Source organism: Saccopteryx bilineata, chromosome 6, assembly GCF_036850765.1.
Source record: "Saccopteryx bilineata isolate mSacBil1 chromosome 6, mSacBil1_pri_phased_curated, whole genome shotgun sequence".
Lineage (NCBI taxonomy): Eukaryota > Metazoa > Chordata > Mammalia > Chiroptera > Emballonuridae > Saccopteryx > Saccopteryx bilineata.
In genome coordinates, this window is record NC_089495.1 from 52152759 (window position 1) to 52177742 (window position 24984).

The 24984-nt window shown below is 41.0% G+C and overlaps 1 protein-coding gene across 8 annotated transcripts in view; it reads right to left on the bottom strand.

The window, feature by feature from the left end:
* Positions 1–24984, bottom strand: part of MBNL2 (muscleblind like splicing regulator 2) — a 172451-nt gene that overhangs the window by 110174 nt on the left and 37293 nt on the right. For all 8 annotated transcript variants that reach the window (XM_066238036.1, XM_066238037.1, XM_066238034.1 and 5 more), the window contains exon 2: positions 8508–9288. In XM_066238036.1, the coding sequence (XP_066094133.1) occupies positions 8508–8681 (174 nt within the window). In that variant the 5' untranslated portion in view covers positions 8682–9288. The remainder of the gene's footprint in view (positions 1–8507; positions 9289–24984) is intronic.

Genomic DNA, 24984 nt, shown 5'->3' on the forward strand with positions numbered 1-24984 from the left:
AAAAAGAATGAAGCTGGGGGCATAACAATACCTGACTTCAAACTCTATTATAGGGCCACGACAATCAAAACAGCATGGTATTGGCAGAAAAATAGACACTCAGACCAATGGAACAGAATAGAAAGTCCAGAAATAAAACCACATATATATAGTCAAATAATTTTTGATAAAGGGGCCAACAACACACAATGGAGAAAAGAAAGCCTCTTCAATAAATGGTGCTGGGAAAACTGGAAAGCCACATGCAAAAGAATGAAACTGGACTACAGTCTCTCCCCCTGTACAAAAATTAACTCAAAATGGATCAAAGATCTAAACATAAGATCTGAAACAATTAAGTACATAGAAGAAGACATAGGTACTCAACTCATGGACCTGGGTTTTAAAGAGCATTTTATGAATCTGACTCCAATGGCAAGAGAAGTGAAGGCAAAAATTAATGAATGGGACTACATCAGACTAAGAAGTTTTTGCTCAGCAAGGGAAACTGATAACAAAATAAACAGAAAGCCAACTAAATGGGAAATGATATTTTCAAACAACAGCTCAGATAAGGGCCTAATATCCAAAATATACAAAGAACTCATAAAACTCAACAACAAACAAACAAACAATCCAATAAAAAAATGGGAAGAGGATATGAATAGACACTTCTCCCAGGAAGAAATACAAATGGCCAACAGATATATGAAAAGATGCTCATCTTCTTTAGCTATTAGAGAAATGCAAATCAAAACGGCAATGAGATACCACCTCACACCTGTTCAATTAGCTGTTATTAGCAAGTCAGGTAATAGCAAATGTTGGAGAGGCTGTGGAGAAAAAGGAACCCTCATCCACTGTTGGTGGGAATGTAAAGTAGTACAACCATTATGGAAGAAAGTATGGTGGTTCCTCAAAAAACTGAAAATAGAACTACCTTATGACCCAGCAATCCCTCTACTGGGTATATATCCCCAAAACTCAGAAACATTGATACGTAAAGACACATGCAGCCCCATGTTTATTGCAGCATTGTTCACAGTGGCCAGGACATGGAAACAACCAAAAAGCCCATCAATAGATGACTGGATAAAGTAGATGTGGCACATATACACTATGGAATACTACTCAGCCATAAGAAATGATGACATCGGAACATTTACAGCAAAATGGTGGGATCTTGATAACATGATACGAAGCGAAATAAGTAAATCAGAAAAAAACAGGAACTGTATTATTCCATACGTAGGTGGGACATAATAGTGAAACTAAGAGACATTGATAAGAGTGTGGTGGTTACGGGGGTGGGAGGGGGGAATGGGAGAGGGATAGGGGGTGGGAGGGGCACAAAGAAAACAAGATAGAAGGTGACAGAGGACAATCTGACTTTGGGTGGTGGGTATGCAACATAATTGAATGACAAGATAACCTGGACTTGTTATCTTTGAATATATGTATACTGATTTATTGATGTCACCCCATTAAAAAAATAAAATTATAAAAAAAAAAAAAAAAAAAAAAAAAAAGAAAAGTTGTGGGGATTTCTTTGTTAATTTATGTGTTCTTTGGATGGTTACTATTGCATTTCTGCTATGTGCCAGATGTCATGCTAGGTGATGGGTCACAAGGATGAATATGACACAATCCTGTCTTTGTGAAGCTTACAGGGTTGGACTGGGACACTTACTTAGAGGGGTAAACTTTTATATGGAGATCCTCAAGTGCTGAGGGAGGGGAAGAGGGGGATGTGGTTGATTGACCTGAGAAGGTAGAAGTCAGATGACCGGGGAATGAATCTCTTATGTGGGAAGTGTAAACAGTGGGTCCAAGAATCCTTAAAGTATGAACCGGTCCTGCATTTAATTTCACCATAACATCTGAAATCACATATGATTTCACACACACACACTTTGGACCAAAACCATTTATGTTACTGAGACCTAGTAAGTGATGGTATAATATTTATATACAGATAGAAACAAAAATAAATACATGTGCCGTGCTTTCTCTTGCAGTTCCTCTCTTCTCTAAATATTTAATTTTCTGAACGGGTTTATTTTTAGAGACTTCTATTTTACAATGTTTTTTATCCTTCAATATACTAAACTTGTTAAGCATAAATATTATTAAGTTATTAGGAGTTTTAGAATTAATTACATCAATTATTGATTCTGTAAGAGGAGTTAGGAGGCAGGAAATGATGATGCCAGGTTTGGAGTCAACTTCCTTCGGTCAGGTCCCTTTTCTATCATTTATAAGTTACATGTGAGCTACTTATACTGTTGAACCTCTATTCATATCTATAATGGTTCATTGAATAATAGTTACCTTACAGAATTCTTAGAAAAAATAGATAATGCATGAAAAATGCCTGGCAGATAGTAGGCTCTATATGATTAGTGATTTATATTAATAATAAAATAATTGTGTGAGATTATATATTTTTTTCTTTACTTCTTTTTTTATTTAAGTGAGAGCAGGGGAGGCAGAGGGACAGACTCTAGCATGGCCCAGACTGGGATCCACCAGCAAGTCTCTGCCCATCTGAGGTGTTGCTCCACTTGGCAATGGTGCTATTTTTAGTGCCTGAGGCAGAGGCCATGGAGCCATCTTCAGTACCAGGAGCCAAATCTCTCAAACCAATCGAGCCATGGCTGTGAAAGGGGGTGGGGGGGGAGGAGCCAGGTGGAGGAGAGGGGTAGAGAAGCAGATGGTCACTTCTCCTGTGTGCCCTGACCAGGAATTGAGCCTGGTACATCCACATACCTGGCTGATGCTCTACCACTGAGCAAACCAGCCAGGGCCAAGATTATATTTTCAAATTAGGCCAAAATTTGGCATATAATTTAGAAGATATTCAAATAATACAAAGAATCAACCTTTATTTAAGAGCCCAGTGGCAATTCAAGAACACAAAATTAAAGTCAAAGACATATTGATACCATTCCTGGTATGTTTCTAAGAACTCTCTGAAATGGTCACATACCTACCATTTTTAATTTTGAAAATTTCACCCATAAATATGAAGACTAAAATTTTATCTGCCATCAGCCAATTTGTAGTCAGCATCCCATAAGCAAATAAGATTTGTTTTTTCACATTTTGAAATTTAGAAAGAATTGAAGAGTAATAAAAAGTAGTTTCTGTATCACATGAAGCTTCACACACCCACAAAAAAATTTACTTGTAAACTTTCCAATGTTGCCTTATGTTTCCTGAGTTATTTGTGTCTCCAATTCCTGTATAGAGCTCCCTGGTTTTAAAATCTATTGGGATATTGATGCCGAGGTTTTGAACTGTACAACTCTGGGGGGGGGGTGATCACATAGACTACAATGAGAAATGCATCCCTAGTATGCAGTGCACCTCTGTACAACCATACACAACAGCCCTGTTTGAGAGGCTTGAATACTTTCCTGATGAGTATATTTTACCATTCAACAAAAACTTACTAAGTGTCTACTATGTACAAGATACTCTTCAGGCTGTGGGACTATAATAGTGATCAAAAAAGACATGGTCCCCATCTACATGGAATTTACATTTTGGCAGAGTAGAGAAGGGGACAGACAATGAACAAAACCTAAATAAATATATACGTTATCAGATGATGATAAGTGTTAAGAAGAGTAAAAGCAAGGTGATGAGGAAAGGGGATCTCAGCAGTGAGAGAATTGCTGTTTGAAATAAAGTTGGCAAAAAGCCTTCATTGTTGGGATTTTTGAAGGGCATGAGAGTATAAGCTTTCATATAATTGAGGCAAGAATATTCTAGACAGAGCAAACATCCTAAGGCAGAAGTCCACTTGGTACATCCAGGGGACAGCAAAGAGTGGTGTGGATTGGATAAATGTACAGTGTTACCTCTGAAGTCAGGTGATTGAGGGTGGGAAGCTAATTTAGGCTCTAAAGAGTTTCTGTAGGGATCTTTACTCTGGAAGAGATGGGATACCACTAGATGGTCTTGAATAAAAGAGTGACATTATCTGATTTAGACATTAAAAGAATCATACTGCCTTTGAACTAGTTTTTATTGTGAAAGGTTATGCATGGTCTAAACAATTTCCCCAAATACTCCAGGAGTGTTTTCTGGTTTTGTTTTTGTTTTTTTGCAAAAATTAGCAACATACTTTTTTTAAGTTTTCTATTTTTAAGCTGAGTTCAAATTCAGACGTTGAAGCAAATATTTTAAATACCGATGAAAGTAACAAATGCCAAAATCTTTAGTCTCAATACGTGTTAAAGCTAATTTCTTTATTCCTATCTGAATGTCTCAATTTGCAAAAAACAAATTCACATTAATTTCTATCACTTATAAGAAGAAGAATATGAAAATCTCAAATTATGAGGAAAACAGTTTTATGGACATAACTGTGTAAAGATGGGGGTCAAAGCCTTTGCTACAGAGATGTTTGTTGCTCATAAAGCAATTTGAATTTTGCTAAGTAAACATAACCAGGGAACACAATGTTCTCAAATGTTCTGGCCTTCCAGAAATGATTTAAGCAATTCCATTGTTCATAATACTGTAACTTAAAATAAAAATCACAAATTCTTGCATTCTCAGTACTTTCTCATAAAATGCAACAAGGTTAAGAGTTGTGAGTAAAGTACAAATGTCATTGTAAGAACTCTGCTATATTTTCTAAACATCTTTTATAAAAGTATTTATAGATGTATAACTTTCTTTTCAAAGACCTCAGCAAATCTGTTTTCCAAACACCCACAAGTTTGTTTACTATGTATTTATGGAAGTTTACTCCTGTATACAAATGACTCATAACAAAAAATAAAAGAAAGGAGTCTCTCAGCCTCACCACTGAGTTGTCTCTACATTGACAGGCCAACACAGATTCTTTTAACCTATTGTTATGAATAAAAATACCTCACAGTGTTTGAAGAAAATATCTTGTATAAATAACAACAATTTTATCTGCCTCAAACATGACTGCTTTTAATGTCATGACTAACTGTATCACTGAGGTATTATCACTCACTTAGTAGATTCCTAAGTTTGGACATATTAAGAGTGGATGAGTTTGGGCACATTAAGAGTTGGATGCTTTAAGAGTTGGGCACATTTTGCTTGTAAAGCCAGTTATCAAAATCAATGCCTATACTGTGATACTTTATAAAAAAAGGGAAAAGAAACTAACATTGCCAGTCCCTATCATGTCCGGCCCTGCGCTGGGCATCTGGCATATCTTAGGAGAGTTAGTCTTTGAAGTAATCATATGAAGTAGGAATTATTATATCAATTTTAGATAAGAGGAAACTGAAGTTAAGGAGGTAAAATAATATGTACCAGCCTGAGTTTGTTCAAGCCCTGGCCTGTCTGACTTCAAAGCCCCTGCCCTTCTTTCTACTGCAGGCTGCATCCACTGGGCAATACTGTTTAAAGCTATTTTTGAATTAGTTCATTTAGTTACCAGTCCCTGTCCTAACTCATAATCCTTAAAACCACCTTGCAAGGTGAATATTTAGTCAGTTTCACAAGTGATTATCTTCATTTTACTGATGGACAACAAAGATAAGAAGTGATAAATGACCCACCCAAGGCTGGGAAGTGGTTGAGCAGGAATTTAGATTCTGGTCTGCCTTACTCCTGTGCCTATGAGCTCTTTTCACATTCTTTACAGTTTGACAACTTAAAAAATACACAACACACACACACAAATTAAATGAGCTGAAAATTTATAATTCTAAAAGGAAACTGATGACTTGAGGCAATAGATAACTATGCTTCAACACTTGGAAATGATTATAGTAGACATTTCTCAAAATGATTTTCCAGGCTGTTTTTCATTTGAATAGTGCTTGACATCCGCATGGCTTGGTCTGTGTTTGATCCTTTCTCCATGGGATGGAATCCTCAAACTATTGTGGTGAATCCACAGCCAGGTAATGAATTATAAAGATCTGCTATCCTGTTGATATTAAAAAAACACTTAGCCTTAATAGGTCAGGCATGTGTCCCTAACTAAATTAAAAAATTAACAGTTTTAAAAAACTAGCCAAAATGTTAGTTTAATAGTTACTATCCAACTGGAAAAGGCCTGGACTAATGAAATGAAAGGATTGGAGATGACCTGGAAGATGAATTTCTCATTGCTGACTTGTTTTGGTATCTGGACATTCTTACGATCCAGTTTTTAATCTACACTGGGGTTTTTTTTATAGTGAATGCTTCTATTAGTGATAATCACAGAAACAAATGCATGCTTAGTTTACTTTTTTGATTATAAAAGCAAAATAAAAATAAATATAAAAACTAATATACTGTTATAGTTTATAAGAATTGCAATTTATCCATCTATTTCTATGTAAACAAAACTAATCTAATATTTTAATGATAAAAAAGAAAAAATAGGAGTAAGGTAAATAGTATATCTATTTTTTTTATTTAACCCTTAAAGACTTCTGTTGGACTATCAATGTATTTTTCTTTTTCTAGTATATAGACAATTTCCCCTTGAAGGAATACTTAAAAATAAGATTTGAAGTCTTATATTTCAATTTGACTTACATGTCTTATAAGACATAATTTTTTTTTTTTTACTTTAAGATGAAATTTCCCCCAAAAGCTTACCCAAGAATAGGCTAAGATCACTATTTTGTAAACTCATAGCATAGTAACTGGCCAAATCATTTGTCAAGAACATGAATCAACATTATTTTACTGTTTGGTAAGTTTGTTTCAATCAAGTTTTGCAGAGATATAAACATGAAGCTCTTTTACAGCAGTATATCTTACTTATCTGCACTGGAAACAATATCATGATAACATGGACTGTCCTAGACAATCTGGGATTCATAGAACCCAAAGTTTTAGGGCAAAATAAACCTCAAAGAATTATGGGATAAGCCTCCCCATTTCCTTCAATTAGATTTTTCATTATTATCCTTCTATTTCTTTAAGTCCAAACTCCACCCAACTCAGTAAATAATTCAGGTGTCACAGCCTCCAAAAACATTTCTTAAACAGTCAGCTGGTTGGCCCTGGCCGGTTGGCTCAGTGGTAGAGTGTCGGCCTGGCGTGCAGAAGTCCCGGGTTCGATTCCCAGACAGGGCACACAGGAGAGGCGCCCATCTGCTTCTCCACCCCACCCCCTCTCCTTCCTCTCTGTCTCTCTCTTCTCCTCCTGCAGCTAAGGCTCCGTTGGAGCAAAGATGGCCCGGGCGCTGGGGATAGCTCTGTAGCCTCTGCCTCAGGCACTAGAGTGGCTCTGGTCGCAACATAGCGATGCCCAGGATGGGCAGAGCATCGCCCCCTGGTGGGCAGAGCGTCGCCCTTGGTGGGCGTGCCGGGTGGATCCCGGTCGGGCACATGGAGGAGTCTGTCTGACTGTCTCTCCCCCTTTCCAGCTTCAGAAAAATACAAAAACAAAAACAAAAAAACCCCCAGTCAGTTGGAAGTCAGCTCTCTCTTCTGAAGATGCCCATAGAAGTTGTGTCTCTATTCCTCCATTCAGGCATGACCCCCTCTCTCTCTCTTGCATTATTTGCTAATGTGCTTGCTATATTTTCCCTACAAGACAGTGAGCTCCTCAACTATGCCATCTTAAGTCACATTCATTTCTTCCATAATGTGCTATGTGTTAACTTTCACATAATAGTTTCTCAAGGAGTATTGAGGATATACACAACAATTTGTTAGCCATATCAAATTGTCAAAGAGAATGAAAAACATACTCAGTTTTCTTGAACAAAAAGCCCTTGGTCAGGAAAGAAAGCTACAAGAGTAGAAAATTTTTCAAGAGGGGAACCAGATAACTGGCACACAAAAGTGACAAATTTAATTTCTTCGCCTTTCTAAGATCAAACGTGAATAAAATATTTATCTTAGTCGTCACAAGCCAGACTTTGATTTAAAACTTTTGGGTACATGAATGTCATGCCAAACCAAAAATACAGCATGCATATATATATTTCTGTGTGTGTGTGACAGAGACAGAGAGATAGAGACAGGGACAGATAGGAACAGACAGAAAGGGAGAGAGATGAGAAGCATCAATTCTTCATTATGGCTCCTTAGTTGTTTATTGATTGCTTTCTCATATGTGCCTTGACCAGGGTGCTACAGCAGAGCTAGTGATCTCTTGCTCAAGCCAGCAACCTTGGACTCAAGCCAGGGACCATGGGGTCATGTCTATGATCCCACACTCAAGCCAGTGACCCCACACTCAAGCTGGTGAGCACACACTAAAGCTGGATGAGCCTGTGCTCAAGCCGGCAACCTTGGGGTCTTGAACCTGGATCCTCTGTGTCCCCGTCCAACTCTCTATCCACTGTGCTACTGCCTGGTAAGGCAGCATCATGTATTTTTAATTTAAACATGGATCTGTAAAAAATTTATATATGCCTGATATGAAAAAAAAATTGAGTGAAAATTTCCCAACAGTCACTACAAACAAGAAAACAGAATCTAAAATCAATAGTTAAATTTCTGTAAAAAGTACAATGAAAAACATTTCATTTGAAAGTCTAATGTGACATTGATATGACACATAAAATGCATTATCTTACCTTTAAGGAATCAAAGCAGGCAATTACTCTTCCATTTTCAACCTGGCAGCTTTTTGGGGGGTGAGCAAATTTGCATTCCTCATCAGAGCGTGAGCATGTTCCTCTTTGGAACTGTCTGCAGACTTCTAATGTCAGCCATTTTGTATCTCTGACTGGGGCAACATTCAAAGCCATGATGATAAAGTAATTTGGTTCTGTTAGTTTCTGTTAAACGATGAAATCAATCCAAGTTGCAATGATCAAAAACTATTGTTGTGAAAAACCCCACATGTAAGTCTGAAGGTAAGTGATAAATTGCTTAATGAAGTCCAATCCAAGAAACAGAGTTAGAAGAGAATTTATTGGCAGGCAGTCACTCATCAATCAATATGCCCCACTGGAAGATTGTGGACCGAAATAAAAGCATGCTCAGTGTCATCTCTGGCTGTAAATGTCCAAGCCTCCTGACTGTTTTGCGGACACAACTGCTTTTAATATAGTGACTTCAATATCATGGCACTCGGGAGAATATATTTAGTTCTGAAGCTCACAGCTATCGATGATGCTGGAAAATAAGCCACTTAGATGTTCAGATCTTAGCAGGATTTCTTTTTCCTTCCAACTTTTTAAACTCTGAAATCAAGCAATTGGTAAAGTCAGACAACTGAGGTATCTTCATCCACTTGTAAGGTCAGGGTAACGTACATTTGACAGAAAAACAACACTTGAAAACACAACAAGAGCTCCTGGGCTGCAGTTTTCAGCAAAAGTGACTTCACACAGGCACTTTTAAATCATGAACCTGAAAAACATCAATAAAATATCAGCTTACACCCAAACTCAATGAAATCAACACTTTAACAAACTCTATAGCTCTTATTTGGAATTTGCAAAAATGCAATTGAGAGCTTTGAGCTTCAAGTATAGTAAGGAAAGCTATGCCTTTTAAAAAGAGAGAGAGAGAAAGAGAAAATATATGCAACTACAACCATATTGCAGAAATGATCTAGGCAGCAGTCCAAAAGTTAGGAATGACTCAAAGAGATGAGTGTGGTAGACACAATAATTAGGCATTCTGAAACAATTCAATCTAATATGCTTAATCGCCAAAACAGTGTATTGCAACTGTGGCGTCCAATTAATTTCACATTTGGGCCACTGATTTTATTGTTGAAAATGCTATAAACCATTATTTGGGATATATCTTTCCTATATAATAAGGACATTGTTATTTTGGATGAAGTGCGGGCTCCTTATTCTTTACATCCTTTGTAGTTTATAGATATTCAAACTTAGAAATGATTAGGTAGGAGCTTCCTGATATTTATTTTCATATCTTGTATACTTTTCTGTCTATTACTACTATTTCTTTAATGTTAGTATCCATGCTATAAGCACTCAAAGAATAAGGACTATTTGTATATTTCAATTCTGTAGTGTTAGTTTCTTAGTTCATGGCAATTAGGTCCTCAAAAAATATTTATTGACCAATTTAACTGATTGACTCACTGACTACATAAATTAGTAAATTCAGATTTCTAAAATCGGCATATTTCCCTTCTTTTACTATTTTCAAGGATTATGAAATTATTAAAACATTAATGAGGCCCTGGACGACCAGTTCAGAGGATAGAGAGTCAGCATGGACGTCCTAGGTTCAATTCCTGGTAAGGGCACACAGGAAAAGCGACCATCTGCTTCTCTCTCCCTCCCTCCCCACCCCCTCTCTCTTCCCTCCCACAACCAGTGGCCCAATTGGTTCAAGTGTAGGCCTCAGGTGTTGAGGATAGTTCATTGGTTTGAGCATTGGCCTTAGTCACTAAAAAAGAGCTCAGCTGATTTTGAGCATCAGCCCCAGACAGGGTTTGCCATATGGATCCCGGTTGGGGCACCTGCAGGAGTTTGTCTCATTATCTCCCTTCCTTTCACCTAAAGAAAGAAAGAAAAAGAGAGGGGGAGAAAGAGAGAGAGAGAGAGAGAGGGAGGGAGGGAGGGAAGGAAAGAGGAAGGGAGGGAGGGAGGGAGGGAAGGAAAGAGGGAGGGAGGGAGGGAGGGAGGGAGGGAGGGAGGGAGGAAGGAAGGAAGGAAGGAAGGAAGGAAGGAAGGAAGGAAGGAAGGAAGGAAGGAAGGAAGGAAGGAAGGAAGGAAGGGGGAAAAAAGTAACGATTTATTATTGGGTCACGCATGAATACCAAAAGTTGATCATTTTCATAAACTGTATATGCCACAAACAACCTTAAATACTTCTAAAACAATTATAACTAAGAACTTAATGGAGACTGGAAGTAGATTATTTAAAATCGGTGTGATACAGATAAGTTTAAAGAACAATAATCTTAAGTGGTTAGCAAATGCTCCCTGAAAAAGTAGGTCCCACAATCAATTAAGTTTAGTTAACTCCAAGTCAGCCAACCTAAACAGGCTCCATGCAATAGGGCTTTTTGTTGTTGTTGTTCTGGGGGGTTTTTTTGGCCTTGAATGAGTCTCTAATATGGGAAGAGAAGCAATGGTGTCTCTCAAGCTTATCTGATCATGGAACATTTCTTTAGCAGGACATCTCTTGGGATGAATGGGAAGTGCTACTTCATCGCAATATTTTTTTTACTTATTAGTAAAAATGGTTGAATGAGTTTTAATTGGACGTGCATTTAAGGGAATTGGCAACCTTAAAAGCTATGACACATACCTAACTTCATTTGTAAAATATTTGAGGGGACAGGCAGGCTCCTGCTTGTCTGTTTGGCAGCATTGTGTTCCCAGAAGCTAACATGAACTAGCTTAACTCGGGGCGTTTAGGAAAATGAGTTTAATAACCAAATTTACTCTGGGTCAGGTTTCACAGACCAGCCTGGACCTGCACCTTCATTACCTCAACCCCCACTTCTAACCCCCACGGAGAACAAAGGAGGCGGGAAACAGGGACAAGGAAACATTCCTGCCTGTGTATTCAGTGGAGCTGAAGCACTACTAATAAAAAGATTTAAAATGATGGCTTGGACACATCTAATTTATAATTGCAAAATATTTATAGAGTCTCTGAATCCCATGGACCAAGATCCAGTGGAGTCACAGGACAACAAAGACACAGGAGACGCTCGTTCTCAAAGGCAGCAGAATAGTCTTGGCCAAGCCCTCACAGGTAGGAAAAGAAACAGGCAAACATGTTTTTATGCATAGATAGCTATTGAATAATTACTCGAGTATTCCTAAAACAGAAACAATGCCCTCAACTCAGTCCAGTACACTTTTGCTTATACTATTTGATAACAAGACAATTTTTTTTCTGGGAAAACAGATGACCATGGCTAGTTACTGTAACAAATCCAACCTGAATTTAGATGGCCAGACTCTATCAAGATGAATTTGCTTTTAAAAGCAGAACAGTCAAGCTTTCTGATGACCAGAGTTCCTGTGTATGTCAAAGATGTTTCAGAAGGAAAGGGAGGTAAATCAGATTGCACCTAGACTGCTACCCTAACCTCCCATAAATCCACTCTTTCTCCCAGATTGTTCTCTGTTTCTATCCTAAAAGTGTAATAGAGCTACTGTTTAAAAAGACACCACCTCCTTTGGTTCATCACAAGCTCTATCTTCTGGAGTGGGTCTAAGCAGGCAGCTGTGGGAAAAAGGAAGAGCAAGCAGGTTTGAATTAGGTTAGGGGGAAGTCACCAAAGGAGATAGGCAATGATGAGTATGGATGAAGAAGACTCATTTTTAACATGGTCATCAAGGAACAAGAGTGAACTGTGCTAACACATAAACCTAAATACATGTTGGATCTACTAAACTGCAAGTTTCTGGGAGGAAGGGTTATATGTTAGGGTTTTACTCTCCAAAAACAGAAGCCACTAGTCTGTCTCATGTGGCCACTGAGCATTTGAAATGTGGCCAGTGCCAGAGAGGAACTAAATTTATATATTCTCAATTAATGTAAATTAAATTTAAAACTAATCCTCAATTCAGTTATTGGAACACTTCAGTGTTCATAGATCAACTTGAGTACACGAATCTACTTTTCAGTTGTAAAATTTATGAACTCTAAATACAGATCAAGTATTTCCAACCTAGCAGAGAGGTGTAAACTATAATTTCAAAGACTTAGTATATAAAAAAAGAACCTGGCAACATCTCTTTAATATTATTTTACAATTACTACATAGTGAATTGAAAGTATTTTTTTAAAAATTGGAATATTATGAAAATGAAACCTGCTTCTTTTTACCACCTAAGATTCAGAATGATCTATGTAGCTCACATTTTGTTTCTGGTGAGGGCACTCTCTTAGGGGCTTTTGCATTTCTTCTCTCAGCCAACACAGCGTTCTACGGAGTGGTAGAAAGTACCCTGTCCTAAGAGCCAGTATTTCTAGCTCACATTTTGCAAAGGATCCTTCATATGAACTTGGGTAAGTCAATTTCTCTGAGATCAGTGTTCTTCTGTAAAATGTTGATAATAGTTCTTAGCTACATGGTTGCTGCCACAAAGGACAGATTATAGAGGAAACATAATAATATTTTGTGAACAGAAGAGTGCTATCCAAATGCAGGGCGATGAAGGAGGAGTGGCTCTGTAAATGTTTACTGAGTAAATCCACTCTCAGGCTGCCCCCCCTCCCCCCTCTCCCCCCCCCTCCCACAATAGTTCCACAACAATGACCAGGATCTGCTCTGGGGGTGGATCCGCTCCAGCCGCAGATTCGGGAAAGCAGGACAGTGCCTCCGAGATCAAAGAGCTGACTGCACCGACCACTTGGGGCCTCTTATCTGGAGCATCTCTCTTTTCTCAGACCGTCTTATTTTGCAGCTGAAAGGAACCCACAGAGAAGTTTCTCCAAGTACAAAACTCACGGTGCTACTACAAAGGCCTGAAGCCTGCTTTCTTTCTCCAGCCTCTACTAACCCAGTAATGAATGAAATACTTTTTGGTCCGAAACAGTCACCCTGGGTGTGATGTGTAGTATCCCAGGTACACTGGTGGCACTGATGGAGGGCCTTCTTGGTTTGAGGGCGTGGTGGAAAGGCAGCCACAGATTACATTCCCCAGTGCCCTGCGTCCGTGGGGAAGAACTGGCGGCATTTTTAAGTTCACCTGCCCAAGGCGCTCCTGTTCAAATGTATCTCTATGGAGAGGGCACTTGTTTCAGACTGATTAGATGTAAGGCACCAGCTGCCGTTCCTAGAGGTTTCTGGATGGCACCGGGAAGCAGGGGCTCCTGCTTATCATATTTTTGAATTTTTTTCTGTTTGCTTCTCACAACACTTTGCTTTCATTTTTTCACTTCTTGTTGACTCGTGCTTCAGTGTTATCGACAGCATCCCAGTCAATTCCACTCTAATTAGCTCTTTCCAGGGCAGAGCCTAGGCAGAATTTTAAAGTGGTTGTTCCCAGTTGTTTCTCTGGCTCTGTTTCTTTGTTGGTACTCCCCCTCCTCGTCCTCCTCAGGCATTCAGCAGCTTCATGTTGCCTCCCCTCCTGCCTTTCTAGCCCCTCAGAGAGGAGATAATCTCTTTGAAGGTTCAGCTGAGTCACCAGGATACCAAGGCCTTACCACTGCACCCTGAAATTGTGTACCTTAATTCCGCTTTTGATGACCACTCTAGGGCCACCTTTTTCTCCCCCCCCCTTCTTTTCTAAGTGAGAAGAGGGAAGATAAAGAGGCTGTCTCCCGCATGCATGTGCCCTGACTGGGATCTACCTAGCGACCCCCCTCTGGAGCTGATGCTCTGCCCCTCTGGGGTCATGCTCGCAACTGAGCTATTTTCAATGCTTGAGGGGGAGGCTCCACAGAGCCATCGGCAGCACCCAGGGCCAATGTGCTAAAACCAATCCAAACCATGGCTGGGGGAGGCAAAGAGAGAGAGAGAGGGGGAGGGGTGGAGAAGCAGATGGTCACTTCTCCTGTGTGCTCTGAGAGGGAATCAAACCTGGGACATCCACACACCAGGCTGATGCTTTACCACTGAGTCAGCTGGTAAAGGCCTATGGGTCATCTTCTAACATTGTCTGGTAATTACTTTTAAGTAGATATCATTATTCCCTAATTCATAACAATTGTAAATACTGATTTTCAGACCTCCAGAGTTCAGTTTAGTGTCTGGTATACAGCATATGCTTGACCAGTGTTTGTCATATGAACTTCTGATCGTCTTCCAATGAGCATTTGCATTTTAATATGGACCAAAGTCTAATCTAAAGGAACAGGGTTCAGCAACAGCCCCTGGGAACCTGTTAGAAGTGCAGATTCTCGGGTTCCAGCCCAGAGGTGCTGAACCGGGCACCCTGGGGATGGGTCTAGCGATCTGTTTTAACAAGCTCGTAGAGTGTGACTCTGAAGCCAGCTCGAGTTTGAGAACCACTGCAGTAAGCATTTCTTGCCACCCTCCTGTGTGCCAGGCGTCCTGCTGGTTGCTGAGGGAACAAAGATGTCTGTCCTGAGTTAATCACAGGGGCTTGGGTTCACTGACTCTCACAGAAACAATTACAGGAAGGCTGGCTGGGGGCTTCTCCCCTGATTGTGTTTCTGATCAATAAAAACAAAGCAAAACTAGACTAAACAGAAAACACCTGAGAGATTTGTCCCAGATAAAACCTCATTCTGTGAGAATTAAAAATAGGCTAACTCATAGCCTGTAGACTTTGTTCAGGCCTTTGGTGGGGGTGGTGGGGATTTGTTTATAGGACTTTCATCTGAGGGAGGACTGTTTTAGGGGCCTGGTGGTGCTTGGTGACCAAGCAGCTCAGTGTTCAGTCCCTTACTGCTAGAAGTCTTTACAGAGGGGCCGCTTTGTAGCACCCGCCCTGTACAGGCAACACCAGATACAACAAATAGCGAGGTTCACTGTGTGACTCATCTTCAAAGGAAAGGCAAGACTGAAGTCCAAGGGTAAAAAAACAAAGGCTCTTTTTGTATTTTCTGAAATGCTGAAGGACTTGCCATCCAACTTTACAAAATAATCAATCCCAAGCTATTTTTAAAGTCTTTACTTACATGACACTTCATTTTTCAAAATATATTCAAACCTCGTCTAGGTGTTAGATTTTCAGAAATCTGTGACTTTTGACTGTGTAAAAGGATTTGCTGCTCACATCCCGTTACAGCTGCTCAGCGATGCAGCGCGGTGGGTTTGGACAGCCTGGGTTTTCAGAGGCCCCGCCCTCGTGCTGCACCCCTCAGACAAGCCCGGGCCGTGGACCTCAGGTGTCCTTGCCTTGCCAACGCTTCGTAGCTAGTTTGTACATTTTTGAAGGGAAATACATCAATCATGTCCGATCTTGAGTCTGAGATTGTTCAAAATTTAAGACCGCCTTAAGGAAAATCGTTGTGCAGCACGCCACTCCTCCAGTTCACATCTACGGTATTTTCTCTGTCTGCCAGACATCGGCCTCCTAGGGAGCTGATTAAAGGATCCTTGCAAAACAAACTGATTTCTGAGTCAGGCAGTCAAGGACTCATTATCCACTAAGTAATTTATGGGATGCCTTTAATTTTATTTTGCATAAATCTAATTACAATAAAGAAGCTATGTCTCCTTGGGTTTCCTACTTCTAATTTTGAGAATTGTTGTGTTTCTCCTCTTTGACTTGAAAATTATTAAAATATGATTTTTTTTAAAAATGATTTTTTTTTCTTCCTGTGAGTGGTTTCATGTTTGAGCACCCCGCCTCTATTTCTAGAGCTTATATTAAAATAGCTCTCAATGTGCTCTTTCCCTTGATCAATGAATGGCTCGGCCACATCCTGCCCTATCAGATGCAGACGCCCAGGGCTGGAGAGGGGCCTCGAGGAGCCCCGGCTGGAGTACTGGGCTGAGAGCCACTTGACCTCCAGGAGTGGGTGTAATCCAGTCCTGCAATAACAGCCTCTGAGAAAAGCTTCCTCACCGGGTCTTACCCCCGGGAAGCCCAGCAGACGAATAAAAATACAGAGATGAGAATGGTCCCACAGCGAAATAAATAAATTAATTGACTTTTCAAAGAAAAAGAGTGAAGGGAGCAGCAAAAGTGGTTGTCTTTAAAAAGACATTCTTTTCCTAAACATCTTTAAATGGGTTTCTTTTTAAAATTCATTGAACATATAAATGAAACGGTGCTTTGAAACCTCTGCAGGGTTTAGGGGTAAGAACCAATTTTTCTGTCCCGATTCTATTCACGCCTCTCCCCTCACTAGCTGTGTGATGTCACCTAAGCTCGGTTTCCTTGTTTGGCATCAAGGCGATTAAACATACCTAAACCATAAATATATGTACTGCAACCAAAATATATTTAGTAATATATTACAAGTACTCTCTGTGTGGTATTCAACTCTTATCAACCTTAGAGAAGGCATCCTTACATCCATGTGCATACACACACACACACACAATAGGTGGAAATAATTTCTATTCACTGAAATTTATAAATTTCTGTAAAGTAAATGAAGTGTGAGTAAAAAGGGTCTTTTCTGTGAAGGACGTAGTATGAAGTCCTTCCTAGAGTATTTATTAGTTAGTTAGACACACCTTTGATATTTGCTCTTTTTTTTTTTTTTTTAACAGAGACAGAGAGAGAGAGAGTCAGAGAGAGGGACAGACAGGGACAGACAGACAGACAGGAACGGAGATGAGAGGCATCAATCATCAGCTTCTCGCCGTGGCACTTTAGTTGTTCATTGATTGCTTTCTCATATGTGCCTTGACCGTGGGCCTTCAGCAGACCGAGCAATCCCCTGCTCGAGCCAGCGACCTTGGGTCCAAGCTGGTGAGCTTTGCTCAAACCAGATGAGCCCGCGCTCAAGCTGGCAACCTCGGGGTCTCGAACCTGGGTCCTCTGCATCCCAGTCTGATGCTCCATCCACTGCGCCACCGCCCGGCCAGGCGATATTTGCTCTTTTAAGACTAATTACGAACCCATATCCATCTTAAGCCAAGAACCATGGCTAACAATAATGTTTTTATTTTGCATGGGACTTTGTGGGATTTTTTTCTTTTTTTACCATACTTTCAAATACATTTCCATAGGAGAAATAAAATACCCGGATACCAAAGTTCACATGGTGAGTCAGATAAGCAAATGTCCATCACAGCAATAGTAAAAGGAGGAACTCCCAGCTGACAATTTTGTTTCTTGTATCTCAAAGTACAAGTGAAAAATTCATAAATATCAGAGCTTACGTTAACACATGAAACTTTCCCGTCTGTTTTCAATGCCGTTTCCAGGAATGCGCAGAGAAAGAAATCTCATCATCAATTAGAAGAAGAGAAATATCTAAATATACTCCTAAAACTACAGCCAGATATAGTATGGTCAACACATATTTGTATTCAAATTTTGTTTTCTCTGCATCTGTGTTTTCTATCTAAACATGTATAATTCAGTTAGGAGCCACTCTTATTAGAATAAAAGCAATTGTGTTAGAGACCATTTAAGACTGACGGCATTTACCGGTTTCCTGGATGTCCAGGACCCAGCGGCTGCAGTCAGAAAGAATGATTATCGAGCTGCAGGCTGCAGTTCAGCCCTGAATTCCTGGAGAAGTCTTTGTCGGAACTTCCATTTCCTTCCCCTGCCACCGCCTCTGGTGGACAGGGATGCTTCTAAGCTGACCTTTTTCCTTTTCTCTCTCTTCCATTATCACCAGCCGAATAGCTATTTCATCTGCCTGTACAATTACAAATGCTAACACCTCCTTTTGAGGACAAGATGTTTATAACATAACTTGAAGGACTACTCAAGGAAAATAACAAGTGATCTAGATAACATGCACATATTTTTTTAAAAATTTGATATATTGCTATAACCGAAATATAACTAAGATCTCAAAGGAAGTAATTTTTTTATAAAATAAATAATGTGTATTTTAAAATTCTGATATTCGGGCACAATTGTATTAGAAGAAAGAATGAAGTGGTCAGATACACCTGTGTGCACGTGGCTTATTTGGATTATGACAGACACAAATGCAGACTGACATAAGTATGACAAGGGATGGCATTTTTCAAAATGCCAAACAATTTCTGTTAAGGGTCCTAACAAATTAAGGCATATTTTGCCTTCTAAATGAATATAAATATATAGTTGTGGCATTCTTGATAAACTGAATTACACTGAGGCTGTTAAATAAATAAAGAAAGAAATAAACACTTTGTGCAAATATGTCAAACAGAGTTAAGATCTTGATCCAGATCACTGTGAACAGGATTTTCATCTCTGTGAACGTCCAGCAGGGCACTCAGACGTCATGAGCTAAAAGCTGATTTTTAACTCTGAGGAAGTTATCTCCATTGCAAGATACTAACATCCTTTCTTCCTGCCCATCACATTCCAGGGATGCTCATCCCTAGCCATCTGGACAATGGGGAGGGGAAGCTCCTTTAAATTTCCAAAGTTCTCTTTTGGGAGGTGACATTGTCCCCATTGATGATAGTACTATAGGGTCGTAGGCTACATAAGTCTGACTTAAGTAGATGAATAAAATAAAGGAATTACTAGTATGGTAGATGTTGGGGAGCACCAAAAAGACATGTAGACAAGACCCCAACTGGAAAAAGCAATCTTTGGTAGCATCTCCAAGGATACACTAGAATTAGAAGAGCTTGCGGGTGGTGAAATTGGTTAAAATTATAGCAATGATCCAGGTGAAGAGAAATAATCTGTGCTGAAAATTATATTGCAGTGGTGAGAAAGAGAAGGCAATTCTGGATCATGGCTGGGATAAATTGATTAAAAATGAATAATCTTTGGAGATTGGGATTGTGGAGAGCAGGGAAGAGAGTAATCGAAGAAGACTTAGGAATCTGGATCCTGTGTGGGCAGAAGGATACTGACGCTGTCTGTGCCCAGGAGGAAGGACGTCAGGAAGCGGAAGCCAGCTGGAAATGGGGGCATAGAGGTGTGGTCATGGGTACACAGCTAAAACCACAGACTGGCTACAGTGAGGGTGAGAGACATATTAAAATTTATATCTGTATCTACATCTGTGTATATATCTAGGAGAATAAAAGACAAAGATTTGAACAGGGTCAAGGGCAGTTCACTCGGGTATTTAGAAGAGAAAGAGAAAAGAGGAGCAAATGAAGCCACAGGTAAAGAATGAGAGACAAAATGAGCTTCTGGATGTTGCAACATTAAGGTGCCAAGAGAGAAGTTTAGAGTTCCAAGATGAAGGGAGTAACCATAGGGAGACCAATGGCAGGTGGATGTTTAGTGGTGGCTAGATGTCACAACCAGGCAGCACGCTGACCTTCCAGGTGGCAGGGGCAGGGAGGTAGGAAAGGAGGCACTCAGGCCTGGAGCTCTCGGGCTACTTAGTGCTGCAAGAACACCACGGAGCAGCAAGCAAAGTTTTGAACTCTGTGTGCTTTGCAGACGGACGGGCACTGATTACTTATGCATTCCTGGAGAAGTCCTGTTTTTTTTTTTGTTTTTTTTTTTTTTTCTTTTATTAATTTTTTTTTTAGAAAGGAGAGAGCGAGAGAGAGAGAGAGAGAGAGAAGGGGGAGGGAGGAGCAGGAAGCATCAACTCCCATATATGCCTTGACCAGGCAAGCCCAGGGTTTTGAACCGGCGACCTCAGCGTTCCAGGTCGATGCTTTATCCACTGCGCCACCACAGGTCAGGCGAGAAGTCCTGTTTTGAACTTGAGGTTTTCTCACAGAATTGGAAGGATGCACCCTGTGAAACACCCAGGAGAGTAGAAGAGTACTTGCTTCTTCCATCACACTTTCTGCCTTTCCTTTCTTTTCTGAATGAGAGAAATACAACAGGAGCTTGGGAAAATGGCAAGACGGCAGGATGGGCTGGAGAGCTGAAACTGACCAGAGGAGGCACCAAAGGGAAGGGAGGGGCAAGACCACGGACCTCCCTTCTCCTTGTTCACTCGGGCTGAGCGAGAAATAAAACGCTCATTTCTCAGATATGGACTCATAGAAGACTGGAAGTGAGGGAGACAGCCTGACTCTCAGTCAGAGCAGAAAAAATAAACGGGGCAGCTTTGGACTTGTGGCCCCTACTTTCTCCGTCAGGGAGACGGTCTACCTGCAGAGACAGGCAGGGGTCGGGCTCACAGAGAACTCCCAAGATTGAGGGCAGTCCCTCTTGGCAGTCAAGGAAGAGAGTAATAAAACCAGGGAGTGTCAGATGGCCCAGCAGGCACAACCTTAGTGAGATTTCATGGTCTTATTCTGTCCAAAATGAGCAACTATGGTTTCCTTTTTTTCTCCACCTACTCCCTCGCAAACTGAGAACAGGGTCAGAGAAAGGATGCTGCCAGTTTCAAAGTCAAGGCCTTGGAGACCGGACCGTTAAAAGTAACAAATAATTCTTAGTTAAAACAAGAGTACAAGTGAAGGTGATCGGAGGTGAGGAGGTGGGGGAAAGCGCTATTCTCCTCTCCGTGTGGAAATGGTATGTTAATCACATAATGGTTTCTGACTGTGTCATAACATACTGTAATGTGTAGGTGACAGGTATGCGTGATCTCAGAGGTGGGCATGGCTACTATCCCTGACCAAGAGGGACTGGCTCAGTCATGAGCTCAGCATGCATGTAATAATCACGTGTGCTCTGCAAATGAGTGAAGAGTCAGTGGCGTCCCTTCGATTAGAATGAGCAGCTGCCTAGAAGGTGCCATAGGAAGTGGGCATGCCTGGGAAGTGGACGTGTAGACAATACCTGTGGTATCTCATAGATATTTTAAAAAATTTAAAATTCCCCACAGAGCACCATTAGACTTCTGGCATGACAGTACAAACCTGGGGTTAGCATCCTTAGTGATGAGATGAGCCCCAAGTACTAGCTTAGAGCAAACATTTATTGAGAACCATTGACACAGTGTTTTTCAGATGAAAGGTAGGAAAGGTGAGGAAGATCGGCGTTTGGGCCTGGTGGCCAGTGTTAATTAGAGGAGGAGGCAGCCAGCCCCTCTGTGGGTGGTGAATGTGGAGTGGGGAGGAAAGGTCTAGAACACAGAAGCCAGCAGGGTGACGCTTCACCATTCTTTCCTCCAGTTTTATCGCTTTAGACAGTAATGACTCTTAAGTTGGAATCCTTTCTCTGTCGCTGTCACTTCCTCCCTCGATCCCTCCTTCCCTCTCTCTGATAGCTTACACTTGATCCACTGGGAAATTCCACTGGCTCTACCTTTCTAATAGATCCAGAATCAAGTTCCTTCTCACCACCTAGGCTGCTGCCACCTGCATTCAAACCACAATCATTTCACCTGGGTTAATTCAATTACCCGCTAAACCCGTCTCTCCTGCCTGCCCTTGCCCCTGCAGTCCCGTCTCAATACATTACACTGAGAGAACCTTTGGAGACATAATCAATCATATCACTTCTTTGCCCAGGTATTTCAAATGGCTGCCAACTCCTGGGTGTGAAAGCCAAGAGCCTTACGAGAGCCCATACTGACCTCCATGGTCAGCCCCACACCTCCACTGACCTCTTTTCTCCTGTTCACTCCTCTTTAGCAATCTCTCTGCCTTTGGCTTAGTTCTTGAGAAGCCAAACATGTGCCTGCCTCAGGGCTTTGACCTCATTGTCCCCTCTGCTAAAAACATGCCTCTCCCAGATAGTCACAGTCTCAGATGACAGCCTGTCAGGAGACCTTTCCTGACGCAATATTGCATCAGTCTTACCTCCTCACTCTGGCTCACCCTCTTTATTTTCCTATGAAGTCCTTATCATTATTTGACACATAACTACTTACTTATCTTACGTATCATTGTATCATTTTCTTCTCCAATCCATAATGTGAGAGATCTGTGATAGCAGGGTCTGAATCCCTGACCTCTAGTACAACATCAAAACTTCAGGACATAGTATGTACTCACTAAATATTTGCTGAGCAAGTGAACAGACGAATGAACAAATAAATGAATAAATATACTACACAGTTCATATAGTTTCTGCCTGCCTTCAGGGTTTACTTAGTTCCATCTTCATGATGTCATTAAAGTCTTTCTCAAGTATTGTTATTCTTGCTATTATTTCAGTACTCGGGGGCTTTGATTTCTTAGTTTTAGAATAGAGGGGGTGCAACAGTTTCTAAGGCCATTTTTACCCTTAAATTTCTGTGATTGCACAGTGATTGGCAAGGCTGGTTTAAAGAGGAAATGTATTTTTAGAAACTCTTCTGGAAATCTTATCAGCTCGGCTGGGTTTGGCCTAGATTTGTTAGCGGGCCATTCGAGCTGTGGGGTCTAACAGGAGCATCTATGTGGGGGTGGAAGGGGGAATTGGGGAGCCTGTTGTGCCCCTGCTCCAGAATCTAGAACCAAAGGAGCATCTAGGTGGAGTGGAGAGGAGGCAGCGTTCTGCACGTGGCAACCAGGAAAGCGCAGGTATTGGATAATTAAGTCCCAGGCTGTAACAAGGACACAGATGTGGAGTCTTGGTATCTCACAGGTTTAATTCTTCTTCCTTACATTTTCTCTCCCACTAACATAACACCTAGAATGCTACTGTGCACCAAGAGCTCACCAACACCCCTTATGCCTCGTCTTCATAGTGTGGTGGTGGGAGCAGCTGTGCTTTCTATAGAACAAGGTCTCCAACCTTCTGAATACCAGCTATACTTGCTCCTGAAAGATGACAGCGGAAAAGCTTGCTGAGAGCGGATGCGAGTATCTTCCTTGATAAGCCTGGGCTCCAACAGGCTCTGTCCCGGACCCTGGTGTTCTCCAGCAACGGAAGACCCAATTTTTGAGCCACATGGACCTTTAACACAGCTCCTTACCCTGTGAGGTTGACATATCTCTGAAGGCAGATGAGAGGGGTCGGCTTCCCTGGTACCCTGAGGCAGTGGCTATAGCTAGGTCCTCTTCTTAAAATTTGTAATCCAGCCGTTGAATACATGCCAGGACCTCATCCCACTAACTTTGCAGAACGCAATTACGCTAGCATGGAACCAGATATGAGGTGTGTGGATCGGATGTTGTATGGGTTCAGAAGACCCCAGAAGGATGAAAAATGCTACTTGTTTGTTTGAACACTGTGGGGAAAAACACCAACAGGGTCAGATGTGCCAGTGATGGTATTTCATTAATACTTAACAAAAAAATTTCTTACAAAGCGCCATTAGACTTCAGAAAAAAAGTAGAAGCCAGGAATTCAGGATCAGGGAGAGGTCAGTCTATTAAAAAGGATTTTTATTTTGTTGTCATTTCAGCCACCCTAGAAGTTTAAAAGAAAATCAATTTCCTGCCATATTTTTAAATCACCATTGACAAGGAACGACTCAAACCCCAAGTATAAAGCAGGCTACAGAAATGAGTCTGAGTCAACAGTTCCTCTTATCTTTCAGGAAATTGAGCTTACTGCTAGAATAGAAATCAACAACAAATATTTATTGCACTTTAAAACTAGAGCTGATTAATAAAAAAGGATAAACTTGGCAACAAAGTGTATATTCTATAACAATGTAAGGCACTGATACCAGGGTTATTAGGTAACATGATTGCTAATTACTGGAGGCAGGTAGCATCTTTGTAGCATCCTTGCATCCTTGCCAGACTCCTAAAATCAAGCTCACCCTTCCATCCCTTCCCTCAAGCCCAGAACAGTTTCTTTTGTTGCCTCTCTGCCCAGACAGGGCACTCCTCAGAGGCTAATCACCACTCGGGCTCTGCTTCCCTGCTGCCACCAGTTGTCATTATTTCTAAGCAACATTACCCTGTGCTGTGTCACCATGGCAACAGTGGGCTACCACTTTGAGGAGTGCAACAGGGGAACTGGAGGAAAGGAAAAAGAACAGTCACAGGCTGAACAGCTTCTGGTCGTGAGCAACTTCTGAGGTGGCAGATGTGCTTCTTCCCATTTTATGGAAGGGGAAACTGAGGAATGAGCCAATGCTCTCTCTAATTCCTGTGAATGGAGGAGCAAAATGCTAAACCTGACACATAGGGCTGTGTTCCCTTCGTGACAGGAAGTGGACTGAGCCATTTCAACAAGCATCCAGTGTGAGGGAAACAGACAAACAATTGGGGTAGATGTGGGGCTTTGGTATTATGTAGGGCAGGGGTCCCCAACTACGGCCCGCAGGCCACATGCGGCCCCCTGAGGCCATTTATCCGGCCCCCGCCACGCTTCTGGAAGGGGCACCTCTTTCATTGGTGGTCAGTGAGAGGAGCACATTGACCATCTCATTAGCCAAAAGCAGGCCCATAGTTCCCATTGAAATACTGGTCAGTTTGTTGATTTACTTGTTCTTTATTTTAAATATTGGATTTGTTCCCGTTTTGTTTTTTTACTTTAAAATAAGATATGTGCAGTATGCATAGTTCATAATTTTTTTATAGTCCGGCCCTCCAACGGTCTGAGGGACAGTGAACTGGCCCCTTGTGTAAAAAGTTTGGGGACCCCTGATGTAGGGGAACCAAGAAATCTTTAGGTGTCTACTTTAATGTACCAAACACTGCTCTCTTGACTATACGTTTTGCATATTTTTTTCGGCTATACAATTCTTAAGTGTCAGTAGTTTTGTTTTCCCAGGTCTACTGACCTGTGAACTTCACTCAGTTCC